A 23,581-nucleotide genomic window follows, 5' to 3' on the forward strand; every position below is an offset into this window, starting at 1 on the left:
CCTAAAGCCTGCCGTGGACTGCTGGAGGCAGAACTGACATCAAGGTGACTTGTCTTATATGAACTTTCCAATTTGTGTGAAGTAACACCAAGATGTGCTTTCCATTGTGTGTGAAGTAAACACCAGGACTGCAAAGTAACGCATTGTTTTGTGCATTTGCATCAAGTGTGAATAAACACTCAAGTTTTGCGTTAAGAATTTGTCTTTTGCCTCTGTACTGCATCCGCTTACCCTATCTACCAGAGCGAAACCCCACACCCTACACAGTTGCATATTTCCTGCGTTGTTTGTCATGTTTCATACTGTGTTGCTGCCGCTGAAGGTACTACTGCCCCAAGTCTACCTTTATATAACTACACATCTCCTGCCTTGTACCTCAGGTTTTATGCTGTACTGCTGTGGCTACTATTACCCTTACAAAGCCTCATATTTCCTCCCTTGTTTATCAGGTCTCATACTGTACTGCTGCCCCTGCAGCTACTACTGCCTTTATTAAATATCCACACATCTCCTTCCTTGTTCATCAGGTTCCATATTGTACTACTTACTACCTTTAGTACTACCCCTACACGCACATCTCCTACCTTGTCTATCAGGGTCAATACTATACTGCTTTTGCTCCCAAAAACGGAGCATTTTTGGAATGTTTGTTCAAAACAAGACATTGCTTCTTCTGACACCATCATGTGTGTATAAACACCGCCAAACGGAATTATTTTTGGACCATTTTTATTTTAAAAAGTACAGGGTGATGCAAAAGTCTGGACACAAAGTTTTCACTGGTGCAATTTATATGAAATTGACTTCCAATCTATGAAAGTATTAATTGGTAGAGAGGCTGTGTTATTTGGTGTTTAACCACCTTTTGAAATGTATCACATTGAATTCAGCTCAGGCTTTTGCAGTGGGAAGGAGGTGATGTGCTATGTCAACCTTGGCTAGATTTGCTAAAACACACTTGAAGTGCCAGTTTGTCATCTAGTTTGTGATCTATCTAATATAGACTGCTCAAAAAGATAAAGGGAACACAAAAATAACACATCCTAGATCTGAGTTAATTAAATATTCTTCTGAAATACTTTGTTCTTTACATAGTTAAATGTGCTGAGAACAAAAATCACACAAAAATTTAAAAATGGAAATCAAATTTTTCAACCCATGGAGGTCTAGATTTGGAGTCACACTCAAAATTAAAGTGGAAAAACACACTACAGGCTGATCCAACTTTGATGTAATGTCCTTAAAACAAGTCAAAATGAGGCTCAGTAGTGTGTGTGGCCTCCACGTGCCTGTATGACCTCCCTACAACGCCTGTGCATGCTCCTGATGAGGTGGCGGACGGTCTCCTGAGGGATCTCCTCCCAGACCTGGACTAAAGCATCTGCCAACTCCTGGACAGTCTGTGGTGCAACGTGACGTTGGTGGATAGAGCGAGACATGATGTCCTAGATGTGCTCAATTGGATTCAGGTCTTGCAGGAACTGCTGACACACTCCAGCCACATGAGGTCTAGCATTGTCTTGCATTAGGAGGAACCCAGGGCCAACCGCACCAGCATATGGTCTCACAAGGGGTCTGAGGATCTCATCTCGGTACCTAATGGCAGTCAGGCTACCTCTGGCGAGCACATGGAGGGCTGTGCGGCCCTCCAAAGAAATGCCACCCCACACCATTACTGACCCAATGCCAAACCGGTCATGCTGGAGGATGTTGCAGGCAGCAGAACGTTCATCACGGCGTCATGGAGTCTGTTTCTGACCGTTTGAGCAGACACATGCACATTTGTGGCCTGCTGGAGGTCATTTTGCAGGGCTCTGGCAGTGCTCCTCCTGTTCCTCCTTGCACAAAGGCAGAGGTAGCGGTCCTGCTGCTGGGTTGTTGCCCTCCTACGGCCTCCTCCACGTCTCCTGATGTACTGGCCTGTCTCCTGGTAGCGCCTCCATGCTCGGGACACTACGCTGACAGACACAGCAAACCTTCTTGCCACAGCTCGCATTGATGTGCCATCCTGGATAAGCTGCACTACCTGAGCCACTTGTGTGGGTTGTAGACTCCGTCTCATGCTACCACTAGAGTAAAAGCACCGCCAGCATTCAAAAGTGACCAAAACATCACCCAGGAAGCATAGGAACTGAGAAGTAGTCTGTGGTCACCACCTGCAGAACCATTTCTTTATTGGGGGTGTCTTGCTAATTGCCTATAATTTCCACCTGTTGTCTATCCCATTTGCACAACATCATGTGAAATTGATTGTCACTCAGTGTTGCTTCCTAAGTGGACAGTTTGATTTCACAGAAGTGTGATTGACTTGGAGTTACATTGTGTTGTTTAAGTGTTCCCTATATTTTTTTTGAGCAGTGTATAAAGCTAAGTGTAGATGTGTGTATGTCCACTAAAGGAATCTGCACCGTCGCATTTACAATCACGAAATTTGGCACACAGGTACATCAGGTGTCCGGGAAGGTTTTAGACCAGGTCTCAGCTCTCTAGGACATACCGTTCCCGAGATATTCCCCCCAAAAAATGCATTAGCCAATAGAAGCCTTGTCACATGACCCTTATGAGCCAATAGAAGCTCACAGGCCGTTAGTCTCCACATACACACAGTTTTACACCAGGTTTCCAGAACAACCCAGCCATTTTTCTTCACTGCTGTAGGTCAGCTTTAAAGGAAATCTGTCACCAGGATAATCGCTAATGAAGTAAAGCCATGGCCTAATAGCACTTAGTACCTTATTTCCATATGTGCCTTTGTTCCAGCAATAGATGTTTTTATCCCCTGACAATCCAGTTTATTTGGTATGCAAATGAGCCAGTAAGGTGCCTAGAGGGGCGTCACTCTTGCAGGAAGGGGTCCTTCAGCTAGTATCTTTATATAAGGCCTCATGCACACGACCGTTGTTTCCGTGTCTGTTCCGCCGATTTTAGCGTTTCTGATGCGGACCCATTCATTTCTATGGAGCCGTTGAAAATGCGGATAGTCCACCGTTTGTTGTCCATGGTTCCAGTCCATCAAAAAAATATAACCTGTCCTATTCTTGTCCGCGAAAAACAGTTAGCGGACCCATTCAAATCAATGGGACCGCCAAAAATGCGGATGCACAACAGTCTGTCATCCGCGCCCGTTTTTGTAGAATCAGTTGCCTGGTGACCAGCATATATACCAGTATCCTGGGTGGGGATATTAAAATGACACTTTTTTTACCTTCCTTTTTTTGGGGGCGGTCCGCCAAAAAAACAGAAGACACACGGAAACAAAAACGGCAAAGGACAACGGATCCACAATTTGCGGACCGCAAAAAAAACCTGTCGTGTGCATGAGGCCTAAGCGAGTTCAATGTTTCCTAAAAAGTCTTCACATCGCACACGTCATGTATCCACCATTCTGGTGGATGCGCACAGTCAAATGTTTAATCATGTCTTTGTGAACACGCAATCTTAGCACTTTCTATTTGGGTTGAATTTATTTGTACCCTAATTAAATATTTCAATGAATTTGCTTTTCTCTACTTTTCTTGTGTGTGTTTTCTCTGATGTGCAGCAAGACTTGGCTTTTGTGTAAAACATTTCCCACAATCTAAACATGAAAACGGCTTCTCTCCTCTATGACCGCTTTCATGTCTTTCAAGGTGTGATTTCCGTGTAAAACATTTCCCACATTCTGAACATGAATATGGCCTCTCTCCTGTGTGAATTCTCTCATGTCTAAAGAGATTTGATCTAGTTATAAAACATTCTCCACATTCTGAACATGAATATAGTTTCCCTCCTTTGTGAAGTTTCTCATGTTTAAAAAGACTTGATTTTTTAAAAAAACATTTCCCACATTCTTTACATGAATACGACTTCTCTCTTGTGTGAATTGTCAGATGTGTAACGAGTTGTGTTCTTCTTTTAAAACATTTCCCACATTCTGAACAAGAATATGGCCTCTCTCCTGTGTGAATTCTCTCATGTCTATCAAGGTGTGCTTTCCGTGCAAAACATCTCCCACATTCTGAACATAAATACGGCTTCTCTCCTTTGTGAATTCTTACATGTCTAGTAAGACATTTTTTTTCTGTAAAACATTTCCCACATTCTGAACATGTATGAGGTGACATGTGAAGTTTCTTATGTTTAACAAAATAATGTTCATTTGTAAAGCTTTTCCCACATTCTGAACAAGAGTGTCGTTTCTTCCCTTCACTTGTAACTGTCCGTGATTCGTCAGGAGAAGGTCCCTCATGATTAGGAAGATTACTTGATATATCTGTACTGTGAAGTCCTGGATGTACATTTTCTCCTGAAGAGCGCTGCATGATATCTTCATCTTCTGCTTTATAATTTAGTGATAACATGAGGTTTCCCTCAGAATTCTTACTGGGATTTTCTGTTTAAAATAGAAATTTGTATTTTTTTAATCTACACAGTAGAAACACTTCTAACATTCCTATTAGGACTCATGCACACAATCATGGTTTGGGTCCGCATTTTTTGTGGGTCGGATGCGGACCCATTCACTTCAGTGGGGCCACAAAAGATGCGGACAGTGCTCTGTAACATCCACTCCGCGGCCCCACAAAATAGAACATGGCCTATTCTTGTCTGTATCATGGATAACGATAGGACTTCTCTATTGAGGGCAGAACATTCTATTCCGCAAAATGCGGATCGCACACGAACAGCAACAGTGTTTTGCGGATCCAAAAATTGTGGGCCGCAAAAAGGACACAGTTGTGTGCATGAGGCCTTAGGCTGGAAGTGGATCCAGCTGGAATGGGAAGTAAAAGCCATTCACATTGAATTCACTACTGGCCTTAGTTCAATAAACAGCACCAAAAACCTAACGTGTGATTCCGGCCTTAGAAGGCTTTGTATAATTCTCTGATAAAGTTGAGAATTCTGCTGTACACCCGGTCACCACTTTTAATACATATTTTATACACAAATCTAGCTGAAAATTTTGAAAAACCTTCTACCAATACATTTGGCCCTTTAATGTCAAGTGGGCTTCACAATGATACAGCAAGTAATTTTTGATATGTCATAGGGACATATCAAAAGTGTTGATCAGTGGGAGTCCCAACTTTGAGACAAGGAACCGATTGCTAGAACGAGGGGTCAGAGGCACTTAGCCGAGCGCTGCCTCCCCCTTTGCTGCAGAGCGCAAGACTGTAGATGGGATAAATAGAAAAGCTGAGTTTGTCTACAGTTTTGTGTGAAGCGGTGCTCGGCTGAGCGCTTCTGACCACACAGCTAGCAATCGGTGCGGGTCTCAGAGCTGGAACCCCCACCAATCAACACCTTTGATATGTCCCTATGACATCTCCAAAAAAAAAAAAAAAGTATAGGTTCTCTTTAAAGGGAATGTGTCATCAGAAAATGAACTATTGCTTAAATCATGTCTTTATGTTAACTGTCTTTTTTAATAATTTTTGGTGCTATTTTTCAATTTTCCATGTCAATATCTATATTTAAAAAAAGTGCTAAAATCCTGCAGTATTCACAATGGCCACTAAGCCTAGTAATAGGCGCCTATTTTTTCTCTGTACAGATCACTTTACTGCAGTTATCTACTTACGTTTATAGTCAGGATTAGATTGACACTTCTCACAATAGAGGAACTAATTTCATATTTTGAAATTTGTTCACGCTTCGTTTACTGGTAAAAGGTGACGTGCGTTATGGATTCTGTTACCACGGACTATAAACGCAATTCTACGGAAATGGGACGGATCCGTTTTTAAGCCCATAGACTTCTATTATGACAGAATGAAATGCGTCATAGAATTGCGTTATGGTCCGTGATAACTGAATCTATAACGCAATTCACCTTTTACCAGTAAACAAAGCGTGAACGAATTTCATAACCTGAAATTCACTCATCTCTATTTATCACCTATAGACATTCCTCAAGATACAATTGCAGTACCCCAAAATAGGGTAGTTGCTAAATTGTTTCTTAATATATTGTACTGTCCCTCCATAGTTTTATATGGATAATTCAAGGTTAACAATCCTGAATTTTTGCTGTCAACGTTGTAATCCGTGAATTGTGTGATCTGCGGTTCAATTCATTGTGTGGTTGTCAGGGTCAGATATAGTAAAAAATATAAATATAAACTACATCAGAAAACAGTGTCTGTACCGCAGATTCCAATAATCTGGGCCTAAAATAGTGTCCATATTCTGTGTGTTTCTGTGACATATACGGTCCTGCATCAGAAAACTGTGTCTTTAGCGGACTGTAAAACAATCTGCGCCACATATAGTGACATAACCATTAAAATGAAGAAGGCGAGCACTTAGGGACGGGGAAGTGGGCGTGATGCTGATGGTGCACGCAGAGGCCGTGCTTCATGTCCAACTTAGCTGGGCGGCGCAGGACAACACTGTCCAAGTCGGACCAGTGCGAACAGTTGGTCGGTTGGATTGCTGAAGATGATGCTTCCAGTCGGTTAAGCACCACCCTCTCTTCCAACAAGTCTAGTTTCTGTAGCCAAGAGTCTGGTCAACCAAATCCTCTCTCTGATCATCCTTCCTCCCACCATTGAGAGGCTTGCCAAACGAGTGATCCCACACTCGGATATTCCGAGGATCTCTATCCAGCGCCACTATTACATTTGGCCCTCGCGCCCAGCACACTTGACCTGAGATATTGTGCCCTGATTCCCAACCTCTTGAGCCTTCACAGTCTCAAGAAGATGACAGTGGTGGACGGCAATCATTCATTCACGAGGTGGATGATGATGAGACAGTTACCAATCAATGAGGTTGTGGTTAGGTCAAGTCAGGAAGATGAGCAGAGTGAGGAAGTGGAAGAGGAGGTGGTTGACGATGAGGTCACTGACCCAACATGGGAAGGTGAAAAGCCGAGCGAGGACAGCAGTACAGAGGGGGAGGGATCCGCAGCACCGCAACAGGCTGGAAGAGGCAGTGGGGTTGCAAAAGGGAGAAGTCAGCCCACACCAAACAGGCCCGCAAGCGTTACACCGAGCACCCCCATGCATAAATCTACCTTGCCAAGGGGTAGGTGTTTCGCAGTATGGTGCTTTTTTGAGGAAAGTGCAGACGACAAAAGAGTGGTAGTTTGCAACCTGTGCCGTACCAAAATGAGCCGGGGCGTGAACACTAGCGACCTCACCACCACCAGCATGATCCGTCTCATGGCATCCAAGCAACCTAACAAGTAGGCCGAACGCCTGGGTCCACAATCTGGGTCTGTGGGTCACACCACTCCCTCCTCTTCCCCTGTGTTACGCACTGCTGGCCAATCCCCTGTCAAAGGCGCAGGGCCGGATGCCCTTCGCCCTATACCTGGACCTGGTGCTTTTTTGAGGAGCTCTATCCAGCACCACTTTTTATTCAATTTTCTTGGGAGATAAAGTCATGGAAAATTAGCCTTTTTTTATTTAAATTTTTTTGTCACGCAATTCACCATATGGGCTAACTTTTTTTTTATATTTTAATAGTACGGGCGTTTTCGCATGCGGCGATGCCATAATGATATTTTCTTTTTTTTGTTGTTTATTTTTATTTTGGGGAAAGTGGGGTGATTTTACTTTTTAATATATATTTTTTTTGATAATTTCAGAACTTTATTTATTTTTTACTTTTTGTTAGTTGCCCAATTGGACCACAACTTGCAATCATCAGATTTCAATTTATATAGAATAATGGATATTGCTCCATTATTCTGTATAAAAATCACTATATCACAGTTCAGTGCGGCCACCTAGTGGCCTGAACTGGGATATAACAACATTGAGCCTGGAAACCTAGTACAGGCTGCGGCTAAATTTTTAGAACAGGGTGCTTTCCCCGATCTCTGCTGGGGGAAAGTGCGCCTGAAGAAGAAGCCCGGTCTTCCAGTTTTTAACACTCTCAGATGACGTGAGTGAGGGGAACTCATTGCTGTGAGGGGAGGCAGCATGTGGCGTATTCTGGGGCCATGAGGGTGCATATCTGTGTGAGGAGCTTTAATGGGTGTAAATCTGTGAGAGGGGGCCTGAATCGAGAGAATGTAACTGTGTTGTTAGTACATTATTACAGGATTTGGGGTCCCACTTTTGATTTTGCCCAGGGCCACATTTTGTCTAAAACTGGCCCTAAGTGTATATGTAGTCCATCATAATCGCACAGGCACAAAAGCTGTGCCCGCATAATCCCCAGTGGGTGTGTGGATGTGACTGACCGCCATGCTCTGCAGGAACAGCCGGGTTCAGAGAACAATCTGTTCAGAGATCACCGTCAGCTGGATAAGGGGAACACTTCATGATGTGATGGGGACATCTCCAATCAAAGAGCAGCGCAGCAGTCAGAGATCAGATTCTCCTCCTGCCCTGAAGGCACCAAGGACAGATTCTGAAGTCGCTTTCTTCATTCATGACTCCATGCCTGTGGTGACATCCCCTGGAATGTCCTATAGATCAGACACTTCTCTCTGCTCAAATCAAAAATTTACAAAAAAAAATAAATTGAAAAATTCACAATTTTCTAAATTTTAATTTCTCTACTTTTAAGGCAGATAGTAATACCTCATAAAATAGTTACCATTCAACGTACCCCATATGTCTGCTTTATGTGGGCATAATTTTGTACAAAATATTGTCATTTTTTGGGGGATGTTAGAAGGCTTAGAATTTTAGAAGCCATTTTTCAAATTTTCAACAAAATTTCCAAAACCATTTTCTTAAGCACCAATTCAGTTATAAATTTATTTTGGAGGGGCATACATAATGGAAACCACCCATAAATGACCCCATTTTATAAACTCCACTCCTCAAATTATTCAAAACTGATGTTAAAAACTTTGTTAACCCTTGAGGTGTTCCACAAGAATTAAAGGAAAATGGAGGTAACATTTCAGAATTTCATTTTTTCTGTTAATCAATGTTTTCTTGCAACAGAGCAAGGGTTAACAGCATAATAAACCTCAATATATATATTACTCTGATTCTGCAGTTTACAGAAATACCCCATATGTGGTAGTAAACTGCTGTCGGGGCACATGGCAGTGGTCAGAAGGAAAGGAGCGCCATATGGTTTTTGGAGGCAGATTTTGCTAGAGTGGTTTTTGGGCACCATTTTGTATTTGAAGAGACCCTGTACTCCTATAGTGGAAACTCTCAAAAAATGACCCAATTTTGGAAACTACACACCTCATAGAATAAGACTCTAGACTTAAGTTTCTGCTGATGGAGCTGGTACTGAGCACTTTGGCCCCCCTAAGTGTTTTAAGGAATTTGGAAACACTTGGCTATGAAAATGAAAAGTTTGTCTTATGTGGGAGTTCATTTTTTGTGGGATGAAGTGACGTTTTCATTGGTACCATTTTGGGGTATATATGACTTTTTGATCACTCAATACTTTTGTAATATTTTATAAATTTCAGCATTTTGTAATGAGAGGTGACAAAAAATGGCTGATTTGGCATAGTTTTTTTTTTTTTTATAGCATTCACCTAAGCTGACATATAATGTAATAATTTTATAGAGCAGGTTGTTACGGACGTGGCGATACCTAATATGTCTATCATTTTTATTTTTGTTAAGTTTTACACAGTGAAAGCATTTTTGAATAGCATAAAATCTTGTTTTTTTGTTGCCATGTTCTGAGAGCTACAGTTTTTTTTTTTTTTTTTTTGGGGCGATTGTCTGCCCAGTAGTCCAGGGGATCTTCAATGTGGGGTGGAAGAGTGCAGTCCAACTATGTCACCACCTGCTGGTTCAGGTTCTGCTCCATGTCTAGCTGCTGCTGCTAGTGAGTAGTTTCTTCACTAGGCGGGTGAAGAAAACTGCTTATCAGAGACTCTAGACTTAAGTTTCTGCTGATGGAGCTGGTACTGATTCTGCGCCCCCCCCCCCCCCAACCCCTCCTCCAGCAGCCATGGCAGTTAAAAGTAAGCGCAGAGGGCCCCCCTGGTCAGACCTTCATGAAGATGGGCAATGGCACACATAGGCAGCGGCCAGCTGACTGCATAGGATGTCTCGATAGTAGTTCAGTTTATCCTCCTTCTCAGCGGGTGAAAAAAAGGCCCCCATTTTGGGCCAGTAGAGAGGGTCTAAAATGGTGGAGAGAGAGTAGTCATCCCTCTGCCGAATAGTGACAATTCGTCTGCCACTACGAAAACAACTCAGCATTCACCTGGTCATTTTCCCAAGTGTTTCGGAGGGACCCCCTGCCTCCATATCCACTGCATACTGCTACAGTGTGTCTGGGTCATCTGCCTGGTCTTGCTCATCGCCCTGTAGCTCCTCCTCTCCTGTCACCTGTGCAGGAAAACCACCCATTTCTCTACACATTGCTTGTGCGCGAATGTCCTCCTCCTCCTCCAGTTCAGTCCCCACAGGGCTCATGTGGCCGTGAGATGTAGGTGCCACTCCTCCTGTCCCCTAGCCATCCAGATTTATCGGCATCTGTTCCAGGACATGAAGCAGTGGAATGACGTTGTTCATCCTGTAGTCCTGGTGAAAAATAAAGTGGCCTCCTCAAAGGGCTTGAGCAAATAGCAAGTGTCCCCCATGAGCTGCCACTGGCTAATGTCGAAGTTACACAGGGGGGTACTCCTGTCCACTTGTATCATCAAGAAATAGTTTATGGTCTTTCTCTGTTCATATAGTCGGTCCAACATATGAAGAGTGGAGTACCCATGGGTGGAAACGTTGCATATCTGCCCATGTTGGGGAACGCCATTCTGCCTTTGCAGCTCAAGAAGGGTGTGCTTTGAAGTGTAAGGCTACTTTCACACTCACGTTTTGGCTTTCTATTTGTGAGATCTGTCATGCCCTAATGCATTCTGAATGGAAAAGGATCCGCTCAGAATGCATCAGTTTGCCTCCATCATTCTGCTCTGGAGGCGGACACCAAAATGCTGCCTGCAGCATTTTGCTGTCCGCTTGACGAAACTGAGCCAAACGGATCCGTCCTGGCACACAATGTAAGTCAATGGGATCAGATCCGTTTTCTCTGACACAATCTGGCACAATAGAAAACAGATCCGTCCCCCATTGACTTTAAGTGGAGTTCATTACGGATCCATCTTGGCTATGTTAAAGATAATACAAACTAGGGCCGCACGATATGGGAATTTTGTGCGATTGCGATTAGGGCCCTAAAATTGCGGATAACGATATGTGATGCAATATTTTAAGGGATGGAGGGGATCTGTGGATGACACTGTTATGGGAGATCTGCGGATGACACACTGTTATGGGGGATCTGCGGATGACACACTGTTATGGGGGATCTGCGGATGACACACTGTTATGGGGGATCTGCGGATGACACACTGTTATGGGGGATCTGCGGATGACACACTGTTATGGGGGATCTGCGGATGACACACTGTTATGGGGGATCTGCGGATGACACACTGTTATGGGGGATCTGCGGATGACACACTGTTATGGGGGATCTGCGGCTGACACACTGTTATGGGGGATCTGCGGATGACACACTGTTATGGGGGATCTGCGGATGACACACTGTTATGGGGGATCTGCGGATGACACACTGTTATGGGGGATCTGCGGATGACACACTGTTATGGGGGATCTGCGGATGACACACTGTTATGGGGGATCTGCGGATGACACACTGTTATGGGGGATCTGCGGATGACACACTGTTATGGGGGATCTGCGGATGACACACTGTTATGGGGGATCTGCGGATGACACACTGTTATGGGGGATCTGCGGATGACACACTGTTATGGGGGATCTGCGGATGACACACTGTTATGGGGGATCTGCGGATGAAACACTGTTATGGGGGATCTGCGGATGAAACACTGTTATGGGGGATCTGCGGATGACACACTGTTATGGGGGATCTGCGGATGAAACACTGTTATGGGGGATCTGCGGATGACACACTGTTATGGGGGATCTGCGGATGACACACTGTTATGGGGGATCTGCGGATGACACACTGTTATGGGGGATCTCTGGAAGGCACTGTTATGGGGGATCTCTGGAAGGCACTGTTATGGGGGATCTCTGGATGGCACTGTGATGGGGATCTCTGGATCTCTGGAAGGCACTGTTATGGGGGATCTCTGGATGGCACTGTGATGGGGATCTCTGGATCTCTGGATGGCACTGTGATGGGGGATCTCTGGATGGCACTGTGATGGGGGGGGATCTCTGAATGACACATATATAGCATCTTATGCTATGTGCCATCCACAGATTTACCCCATAATAGTGTCCCTGCAGTGTGAAGGGGCTGGGGGCCAGTATCTGTATTAGGAATGACAGTGGGGACCGGTGCAGTCCCTGTATTCTAATGCACCGGCCCCGCTCACTGTTGTATATTATCGAACTTGTAGGCATTGTTAAAATATAATAATCCTGTATAATCCAGCTGTATTACTTACAGCTAAATTCCGTAGAAGAGAGGATGGAGGAGGCAGGGAGGGCGGCGCGTCACTCACTACGTCATGCCCCTGCGCCGCCTGCTTTATTCATAAAGTGGGCGGCGCCGGTGCATGACGTAGTGAGTGACGCGCCGCCCTCCCGGCCTGCCTCCTCCCTCCTACGGAACTTAGCTGTAAGTAATATAGCTGGATTATACAGGATTATTATATTTTAACAATGCCTACATGTTAGATAATATACAACAGTGAGCGGGGCCGGTGCATTAGAATACAGGGACTGCACCGATCCCTGCTGTCATTCCTAATACAGATGCTGGCCCCCAGCCCCTCCTCCCTCTGTGTATAGGTAATCGCAGCATTTTTGGGTCTGCCAAATAGCCATATCGCAATCGTCGATTATCGCGATACGATTGCTTTGGCGATATATCGTGCAGGCCTAATACAAACGGATCCGTTCATGACAGATGCATGCGGTTGTATTATTGTAACTGAAGCGTTTTTGCAGATCCATGACTGTGAGTGTGAAAGTAGCCTAACAGTGGCTGAAGTGCATGCACAGTTTCCTGGCCATTTTCAGGATGTCTTGCAGATGGGTGGAAGACTTCAGGAACCGCTTTAAAACCAGATTTAATATGTGCATCATGCAGGGGGCATGTCTCAGACCTTCTTGACGCAGCCCCTACACCATGTTCTCCCCGTTATTGGCGACCATGGTTTGCATTTTAAGTTAGCGAGGAGACAGCCAGGATTAGTTTTCTTGATGGAGGACACAGAGCAGTTCCTCCCCTGTGTGACTCTGTTCGCCTAGGCAAACCAGGTACAGAAAAGAGTTACACCGCAGTGCCCTGCATATGTGGTATGCTGATAGAGCACTACGAATTGTCCCTGCTGAGGACAAAGTGGAGGATGAGGAGCAAGAGGCGGACATTGGCGCAGGACCAACAGTTTGAGAACGTGTAGGCGGCAGTGGCATCACCTGGCCAAGTTGCTGGTGTGGCTGGGCAGGAACCACATTTACTCAGTGGGCCGTAAAGGCAGTGGCATAGCGTGGGTTGCCAGCAAGCAAAAAATTGTGTCCCCCTCCCAGTCTGTGGGCATCCCCCTTTTAACAGATAATGTATTAGATCACTTGCAGTTCTACTTAACTCCACAGATAACACGGTGATAACTCTCTGAGTACAGGTAATGTAGTAGATGGGTGTGAGGACCCAGAATTCAGAACACACACAGTGTGACCTGAAGTCTGGGGCCGGTCTGCGGCAGGGTGGGCCAAATTCTCAATCTCCTCCCCCCAACACTACCATGAAACAGATATTTTGATAGACATTACAGCACTATTAAATACTAGACATTAAGCCCGTTACAATAACGGGCGCTAGAACAGTAGTGCATAAACATTAGTAGGAACAGTCTATATTAAATGGCAAGGGAACTGACTGCTGGCACTGACTGGTGGCTGAGACTGCTGGCACTGAGTGCTTGCTGTAGCTGAGAATGCTGGCACTGACTGGTGGGTGAGACTGCTGGCACTGACTAGTGGCTGTGGCTGAGACTGCTGGCACTGAGTGCTTTCTGTAGCTGAGAATGCTGGCACTGACTGGTGGGTGAGACTGCTGGCTGTGGCTAAGACGTCTGGCACTGAATGGTGGTTGTGGCTGGTGGCCCTGACCACTCGCACTGACTGGTGGCTGATACTGCTGGCACTGTGACTGGTGGCACTGACTGATGTCTGAGACTGCTGGCACTGGTGTGGGCAGCACAGTTGGCTGCATGCATGGCATTGTGGGTGATCCCTCGTTCCCAGAGTTCTCAGTTCCATGTTCTAACATGTGCAGCAGCCATTTTAGGAAAAATTACGATTCGTTACCACAAAGCGCGAGGAAATTCGATTTCGGTACAAATTGAATTTTTCCTGAAATTCATTTCGAATTCCACATCGTCAACTTCGATTCACTCTTCTTTACTTGTGATATAAGAGGCTGGTGGTCCTCCATTACATGTCACTGCACACACGTGTATACACTGCACATGACGGCTCTTACCTTGTGATATAAGAGGCTGGTGCTCGTCCATTACATGTCACTGCACACACGTGTATACACTGCACATGACGGCTCTTACCTTGTGATATAAGAGGCTGGTGCTCCTCCATTACATGTCACTGCACACACGTGTATACACTGCACATCACGGGTCTTACCTTGTGATATAAGAGGCTGGTGCTCCTCCATTACATGTCACTGCACACACGTGTATACACTGCACATGACGGCTCTTACCTTGTGATATAAGAGGCTGGTGCTCCTCCATTACATGTCACTGCACACACGTGTATACACTGCACATGACGGCTCTTACCTTGTGATATAAGAGGCTGGTGCTCCTCCATTACATGTCACTGCACACACGTGTATACACTGCACATGACGGCTCTTACCTTGTGATATAAGAGGCTGGTGCTCCTCCATTACATGTCACTGCACACACGTGTATACACTGCACATGACGGCTCTTACCTTGTGATATAAGAGGCTGGTGCTCCTCCATCATGGCCTCCTTGTACAGATCCTTGTGTCCTTCTATATACTCCCACTCCTCCATGGAGAAATAGACAGTGACATCCTGACACCTTATAGGAACCTGACAACACAATGACACCGTCATCACCCAGACCCCTCCAGTGCTGTTACTGGAGAATTTCCCAGCATTCCCAGCAGTGTCACCTCTCCAGTCAGCAGCTCCATCATCTTGTGGGTGAGTTCTAGGATCTTCTGCTCATGTATCAGGGGGGGAGGCTCTGTGATGGGGTGAGGGGTACTGCTCTGCCCTCCTGACTCCTGGAGATGGATGATGGGAGTCACACAATCCCCCGATGTCTTCTTCACTAGTGTGTACTCCTGTGGATGGAGAGAGACAACAAAATCCTTAAAGAGTAATCTATCAGCAGGATAAACTCTTTCCATCCACATACACTGCCAGGTAGGGTTGACCTTGCTGAATAAAATGATGTCTGTTTTGGGAAAATTGGTTGCGATGTTCCGGAGAAAAAAGATGGCTATTCGTTATAAGTGAGGGCTGGGCCTAGCTTTTCTGTGAACCTCCCCTTTACAGTGCTGGCCACATTCACATCTTATTTCTCAGGAATGCCACAATCAGTTTTCACAAGGCAAACATCAGTTTATTCAGCAGGGTCAACCCTAGATGTGGGCATGGCCAGCACTAGAAAGAGGAGGTGCACAGAAAGACTAGGCCCGAACCTCTGTACACTGAAGTCCTCACAAGTCATAGTTTTAATCAGCAGGATAAACCTTACCAGCCAGTATGTCTGGTTTATTAAGGTTTATCCTGCTGACAGATCAGTGGACCATGGTCTCTCCTACTACTGTCATCTTCTATGTGTCTATATAGATGTCAGATTAGAGGTAGAAATCCTCCCTCCAGGCCGCACTCCGCCATCTGGTCATCTTGTTCCCAGCCCTTTCCGCCTGGTACAACGTGCCTACTTACCTTCTCATGGCTCCTACAACATGACTATTGGTCACATGATACATCACTCACCATACTGGGGGCTGATCTTCAGGTTCTCCGTCACTTGGAAGGTCTGGAGGCCGTTCTCCAGGACCCTGGACTCTTCCTATCACTTCCTATGATGGATTCTCCTTCCCGATGTCTGACTTGTTACAGAATACAATAAAGAGGAGAGAAATCTAGAAAAGTTTACCTCTCCGCTCAGCAGGGAGATGATCTCCAAGGTGAGGTCTAATATTCTTCTGCTGATCTCCTTCCTGTCCATCCTTGGTGGCTCATTCAGGAGAAGGGTCGTATTGCTGGTTTTCTTCATGATGCCTCTAAAAAAGGAATAAAGGTTAATCAGTGAGTCCCATGTCCCCGATAATGAGGCAGAGAAAAAGTACAACTCATCCCGCAAAACTCAGACCCTCATAAAGCTGCACTGACGGGAAAACCCTGAGCTCCGGGTGTATCTAAGCTCCTTGCAGTGCAGTGTGTATCTAAGCTCCTGGCAGTGCAGGGTGTATCTAAGCTCCTGGCGGTAAAAACCTCATTCACACAGAGCAGATTCTCTCATCCAGCACCGAATAATGACAACCCCCACTATCCCCACTACTACTCCCCCCATCATACTAATCTGAGGAGAATCTCCAGAGGTGACATGTCTGAGCTCTCCACCACACTGTCTCCTCACAGCTCATCTTACCTGCAGGCTGGAGGAATGGCTGATACCAGAGAGAACAAGAGCCCTGACTACCAACCAGGAACTGCCCAGTATCTGCTGCACTGCCAGAGCTGAAGGACCTGGAGTGATGTCACCATCATGTGATCAGTGCAGGGGGCGGGGCTCTGCAGTGGAGAGGAGGCGAGGTGGAGGAAGGACCTGGGGTGATGTCACCGTCATGTGATCAGTGCAGGGGGCGGGGCTCAGTACTGGATTGAATAAGAGGTGTTAAAGGGTTTCTGTCACCAGAATTAACCCTATTAAACTGGCTGACATGGGCGATGTGCTAATGTCGGCAGACCCTAACTCTCCTATTCTTATGCTTATGGATGCCCCCGTTACTGTATAAGTTTAACTTTGTTGATATGCTAATTAGCCTCTAGGAGAAGGAGGGCATTGCTCTTGCTCCTAGAGGCTCCGTTCGCCCACCTCAAGTCACGCCTTGCCATCCTTGATTGACAGGGCTAGCTAGTGTCCCCTCCTGCCGACCCTGTGCACGTGAAAAACGCATTGCACCCGAGCGGAAAAAACTGAACGCAATTACAGACAAAACTGACTGAACGTGCTTGCAAAATGGTGCGAGTTTCACTGAACGCACCCTGAATGCATCCGGACCTAATCCGTCACGCTCGTGTGAATGAGGCCTTAGAGAGCTGAGCTTGTCTGTGCAGGTTGAGACATGTCTGTACATGCAACACACACAGTAGCAGTTCAGTCTGATGGAAGCACTGCAAGTGACAGGATGGCAAGTGCAGTACAGTGCGGGTGGCAGAAAGTGAGGAACTTTGATCTTTGTTCTGTGATTAAATTCCTTACAAAGGAAGAAAAGAAGCCTAAAGAAATCCATGAAAGGAAGATGCTATATATGGTGATAATGCACCTTCCTAATACCAAGTAAAGTTTTGGGCCAAGCAGTTGAAATGGGATAGAGAATCAGTTGAAGATGACCAACATTCAGAGTGACCTGTCTGTCACAGTTTTGGCCATGTAGGCTGGCTGCTTGCCCTCTCGCATACTGGCTGTGCTGGTTGCTTGGGGCTGCATGCTGGCTGCAGTGTTTTGTGGAACTGCTACCTGTGAATGTTTGCTCTCCCTGTGTCTGCTTCTCTGTACAGTTCTTGTCACTGTTGCCGTGCAGGCTCCCTTGCGTACTGGCTGCAGTCTGTCCCCTGTGTATGCTGGTTGCTTGGCACTGCATGCTGGCTGCAATGTAGTGTGTGAACTGTGGCCTATGTTTGTGGATTCCCGTGTCTGCAACTCTGTGGCTTATGTCTCTGGTGCCGTGCAGGCTGGCTGCATGCACTTTGTCTACTGGCTGTGGGTTCCCCATGCATGCTGGTTCTGCGATGCGTGTTGGCTGCGGCTTTGTGTGTGAACATAGTAACATAGTACATAAGGCCGAAAAAAGACATTTATCCATCCAGTTCGGCCTGTCATCCTGCAAGTTGATCCAGAGGAAGGCAAAAACAAAAAAAAAAACTGTGAGGTAGAAGCCAATTTTCCACACTTTAGGGCAGGGGTCTCCAAACTTTTCAACAGGAGGGCCACATTGAAGATTTTACAAGTATTCGGGGGCCGGAAAAAAAAATCAGTTATGTATTAAATTAAATGTATATATTTTACATGGATCGTTTTTGTAATCAGCATGATATGACTGAGAACAAAAGAGAAAAAACTTTAGCAAAACAACGCAAAGACACCCGTGTCCCTATCAGCGGTGTCCCCATCAGCACAAAAATGTCCCCATCAGCACAAAAATGTCCCCATCAGCACAGCAATGTCCCCATCAGCACAGCAATGTCCCCATCAGCACAGCAATGTCCCCATCAGCACAGCAATGTCCCCATCAGCACAGCAATGTCCCCATCAGCACAGCAATGTCCCCATCAGCACAGCAATGTCAGCATCAGCACAGCAATGTCAGCATCAGCACAGCAATGTCAGCATCAGCACAACAATGTCCCCATCAGCCGTGTCACCCTTAAGCACAGCAATGTCCCCATCAACGATGTCCCCATCAGAACAGCAATGTCCCCATCAGCGGAGTCCCCATTAGCAGCTGATAGGGGCCACCACTGATGGGGACACTGCTGTTGGGGACGCGGCTGATGGGGACACCATTGATGGGGACACCCGTGTCCCTATCAGCGGTGTCCCCATCAGAACAGCAATGGCCAAATCAGAACAGCAATGTCCCCATCAGAAAAGCAATATATTACCATAAAAAAAAAAATATTCCCATCAAAAAAACAATATTCCCATCAGAAAAACAATATTCCCATCATGGGGACACCCACTGATGGGGACGCTGCTGTTGGGGACATTGCTGTGCTGATGGGGACACCACTGATGGGGACACCATTGATGGGGACACCCGTGTCCCTATCAGCGTTGTCCCCATCAGCACAGCAATGTCCCCATCAGCGGTGTCCCCATCAGCACAGCAATGTCCCCATCAGCGGTGTCCCCATCAGCACAGCAATGTCCCCATCAGAACAGCAATGTCAGCAAACTCAGAATACATTTTATTTTGCCCCCTCTCACTCAGAATACATTTTATTTTGCCCCCTCTCACTCACAATACATTTTATTTTGCCCCCTCTCACTCAGAATATATTTTTATTTTGCCCCCTCTCACTCAGAATATATACAATGTGAGAGGGGGCAAAATAAGATATATACAATTTTGCTCCACAGGTGGGGAAAGTGGAATATCGATAAAGAGGGGAAAATGGAATATATACAGAGGGGGCAAAATGGATATAAATAGAGGGGCCCTGTATATATCCATTTTGCCCCCTCTGTATATATTCCATAATCATTTATCCCCTGTGTGTATATATTGCATTTTTGCCCCCTCTGTTATCTGTTTAATTTTTTTTCCATTTTTTTTGCCTTTTTTTCTTATTGAAATATATTTTTGTTCCCCATTGGTCCCCTGTGGAGGATTTCTTGCCTGACATTTAGTTCCATGCCAGGTGCCCCCCTGTGAGTTATAGCCAGGCAGTGGTGGTGTGCACATTTAAAAAAAAAATACTTACCTCGTCAGACTGCTCCGCTCCCGCCTTCTTGCTCTTGCTTGCAGCCCACAATCCTGTCTTCCAGCGTGCGTTGTGTGATCCCGCGAGACCTGGCTGGCGCGATATCACAGCGCCACCAGGCCTGAATGGGTGGAGGCGGAGCCCGAATGGATGGAGGCAGGGCTGGGGTTGGTGGGGCGGCGCAACTACTCACAGAGGCCGGGGGCCCAAGCGACCAGCCATTTACATAAAAATGTTAAAATTACTTGCGATGGGGCGACGGAGCTGCGGGCCCCCCCCACCGCCGGGCCCGGTCGCGGTCGCATCCTCTGCGACCGCGATCGTTACGCCCCTGGGCGGTTGTGCGGATTTGGTTCCTGCAACCTGCCAGCTGCGGGCGGGCCGGATCGAACGCACAATCGGGCCGGATGTGGCCCGCGGGCCGGGGTTTGGAGACCCCTGCTTTAGGGGAATAAAAAATTCCTTCCGACTCCAATCAGGCAATCAGAATAACTCCCCTTTCTAATAGCTATAGAAAGAAAGATAAATCCTCAATACCTAAAGATACTGAGGAAGGAAAGAAAGTATCGGTATTCTCTTGCAGAGTGAGGGAAGGAGAAAGCAACGGCAATCTGTCATATCACATGTAATGTCCCCGCTGAAGGAGTTTGGTGTTGGACTGTTGATAGGCTACAATTGTCCCGAACCCTTGGTACCATGAAAGGTAATCACAGGAGGAAAGGGTGAACCCTACGCTGTTCAAACTGATCTAGGATGGGGTGTTGTTGGAGGAAAACAGCAGATTGCAAACTTAAAGGGGTTATCCCATCATAATGATCACTGTTAAATCTGTTAATGATTTGACAGTGATCATTTTTGTAAATATACTTTATTAATAAATTCCCACCGATTAGGAGAAAATTCATCCCCACTTACCTTATTGTTGTGACTCGGTCTCCCCTGGTTACGACCACCGCTCTTCCGCAAAATCCCGATGGTCGCGCTTGCCCAGAAGACTTCTTCTTTTCTCCCGGCCGGGCCACTCGTTGTCCTGAACGCGCACGCTGCCGCGCATGCGCGACGGTGACTTCTTCCCGGCCAGAATAGTACAGAGCTGCGAACGCGCACGCCGGCTCTGTACTATACTGGCCAGAAATAAGTCACATTGCGCATGCGCGGCAGCGTGCGCGTTCAGTCCAGCGCGCGGCCCGGCCGGGAGAAGACTTCAATCAAGATGAAGCCCGCCCCCAGCTAGAATCCAGGAAGTGAACGCGCGGTGGCAGCAGGTAAGTATAAACCCTTTAAGACAGGTGACAGGATTGTGTCATCGAATATCTGTCCAAGAGTTACCAACTATAAGTCCAGCAAAAGTAATCAAGATCCTTAAATCCTTCTTTGCAGACATAAGTTCTAAAGAGTGTATCCCAAGAAGACATAAAGTTCGTACACACTCTAGAAGAAAGTATTCTGCAGAATCCACAATGTCATCTTGAAATGCCCTTACCCTTTAGAGAGCGACCTCGTCTGCTAAATAACAAAATCGTGCACTAGCAAGATTGAAATGTTTGAAGAAAAGGATGGGAAGAGATCCCGAACTCAAGAATCATTATTTGAAATTCATGGAAGGCATCCTCAAAGAAGGACATGCAGAGAAATTTAATAATCAACCTAAAGAAGGAGAAGTGTGGTACATCCCACATCAAGGTGTCTACCACTCAAAGAAACCAGATAAGATTAGAGTAGTATTTGATTGCTCAGCAAAGTACGATGGTGTTGCATTGAACGATCATCTACTAAAAGGACCAGATCTTACAAACAGTCTGCCTGGAGTACTCTGTAGATTCAGAAAGTATCCCGTAGCGGTCATGTATTATGTTGAAAAGATGTTCCACCAGTTTCATATAAAGCTGAGGTTTCTATGGTCGGAGGACGGATATACAGATACAGAGCCAGCAGAATACAGAATGAAAGTACACTTGTTTGGAGCAGCATCATCTCCAGGTTGTGCCAGTTATGGTATGAAGTACCTGGCCAATCAGAATGAAAAGGATTGCCCACCAGCAGCAAATTTTCTGAAGAAAAAACTTTTATGTAGATGATGGTCTCATAAGTCTAGAGTCCACAGAATCTGCAATCGAACTAGTGAAAGAAAGTCAAGAGTTATGCGCAAGAGGAAACCTGCGCCTTCATATATTCATCTCAAACAACAGAGAGGTACTGGAATCCATCAGTGACTCTGAACGTGCATCAACATCTTCCAGTTAAGAACGTACTTGGATTGGGATGGAATGTAGAGAATGACAAGTTCTTCTTCTCTTCTATCTATTGAAGAGAAAGTTGCAATTAGACATACCATTCTTTCCGCAGTAGCTTCTATATTTGAACCATTAGGATTCTTGGCCCCAGTAATCCTCAGAGCAAAATAAATACTACAAGAATTATGCAGACAGAAGTTGGGATGGGATGAGCCTATACCTGAAAATTTTAGGCCAAGGTAGGAGAGTTGGATAAGAGAGACATGCAAAACTTGAGAGAAGTTCGGCTACCCAGATGTATTGTACCTCTTGATTTTGGAAAGTACAAGAAAATAGAACTTTATCACTTTTCAGATGCCAGTAGTTATGATTATGGTCAGTGCTCCTACATCATAGTGATAGGAGATGAAAAGATACACTGTTCCCTGGTTATGCGAAAGGCCAGAGTTGCACCTACCAGTATTCAGACAATACCAAGACTTGAACGGACAGCAGCTGTTGTTTCAGCATCAGTAAGCAAGTTTCTAAGAGAAGAATTGGAGTTAAAAATAGATGAAGAATATTTTTGGACAGACTCACAAGTTGTCCTAGGATACATAAACAACGAAGCTCGAAGATTCCATATCTTTGTCGCCAACAGAGTTGAGAAAATTCGGAAAATAACAAATCTAGAACATTGGCACCACATTGACACAAAGCATAACCCAGCAGATCATGCTTCAAGAGGCCTGAATGTAACAGAATTGAAAAATTAAAATAGTTTCACAGGCCCAGAGTTCCTTTTGGGAATAGGAAAACACGCCCAGTAAAGGTTACACAGAATTGTCTATGGGTGATCCAGAAGTAAAAGTTGTACAAACATTGAACACTGCTGCCAAATGTCAAGATGACATACTTGGAAGACTAGCCAGATGTTCAAAATGGAATACAGTCATAAACGTAGTAGCTCGAATTTAACGTTTGGCAAAAGGAAACAGAAAGAAGGAATTGTTGAATGTAGAAGAAAGAATGAAAGCTGAAGAAACAGTCATAAGATTCATTCAACAGAGATTCTACAGTGAAGAGTTGAAGAGACTTAGTCAAGAACCTAAAAGGCTTCCAAACAACCACCCATTGTACAAGCTTAATCTTGTTCTGCAGGATGGTATACTGAAGGTGGGAGGGAGACTGGAAAATGCATTGTTACCTAGCAGAGTGAAGCATTCAGCAATTCTACCAAAAAAACCTCTACCTTCACAAGATTGATTATTGATCACTACCACAACAAATCCTTGCATCAAGGAAGAAGCCCCAAAGCTGTTTGAGAGAAGGTGGTTACTGGATAGTGAAAGGAAGCAAAGTTATAGCAAAGTATATAAGTAAATATGTAGTCTGCAGAAAGGCACATAGACCTACCGAAGAACAAAGGATGGCAGATTTACCGGCAGATCACGTAAACCCATCACCACCATTTCTTTATAGCGGAATCGATTGCTTTGGCCCATTCATCACCACACAGAACCGCAAGGAGCACAAGAGATATGGACTAATATTTACATGTCTAAGCTCCAGAGCAATTCACCTGGAAATGTTAGAGGATATGTCAACTGATGCATTTATCAACGCCTTAAGATGTTTCATAGCCATTAGAGGTACTGTTAGAGAGCTTAGATCTGACCAAGGATCTAATTTTGTCGACGCAAAGAATGAATTGAAGAAAGCTCTAAAA

General features: G+C 45.4%; 2 protein-coding genes and 1 long non-coding RNA gene across 3 annotated transcripts in view; all 3 read right to left on the reverse strand.

The window, feature by feature from the left end:
- Nucleotides 1-23,581, reverse strand: part of LOC120990673 (zinc finger protein 585A-like) — a 1,368,789-nt gene that overhangs the window by 1,085,918 nt on the left and 259,290 nt on the right. The gene's annotated exons all lie outside the window — the stretch shown is intronic.
- Nucleotides 2,960-14,932, reverse strand: LOC120991241 (gastrula zinc finger protein XlCGF17.1-like). The gene is made up of 2 exons (XM_040420103.1): nucleotides 14,881-14,932; nucleotides 2,960-4,372 (listed from the first exon to the last, which is right to left on the reverse strand). The coding sequence occupies exons 1-2, from the start codon at nucleotides 14,912-14,914 to the stop codon at nucleotides 3,507-3,509; spliced, it is 900 nt and encodes a 299-aa protein (XP_040276037.1). The 5' UTR covers nucleotides 14,915-14,932; the 3' UTR covers nucleotides 2,960-3,506.
- Nucleotides 15,213-16,655, reverse strand: LOC120991262. The gene is made up of 3 exons (XR_005776601.1): nucleotides 16,581-16,655; nucleotides 16,086-16,210; nucleotides 15,213-15,261 (listed from the first exon to the last, which is right to left on the reverse strand). It is a non-coding gene; the product is annotated as an uncharacterized LOC120991262 (long non-coding RNA).

This window comes from Bufo bufo, chromosome 2, assembly GCF_905171765.1.
Source record: "Bufo bufo chromosome 2, aBufBuf1.1, whole genome shotgun sequence".
Lineage (NCBI taxonomy): Eukaryota > Metazoa > Chordata > Amphibia > Anura > Bufonidae > Bufo > Bufo bufo.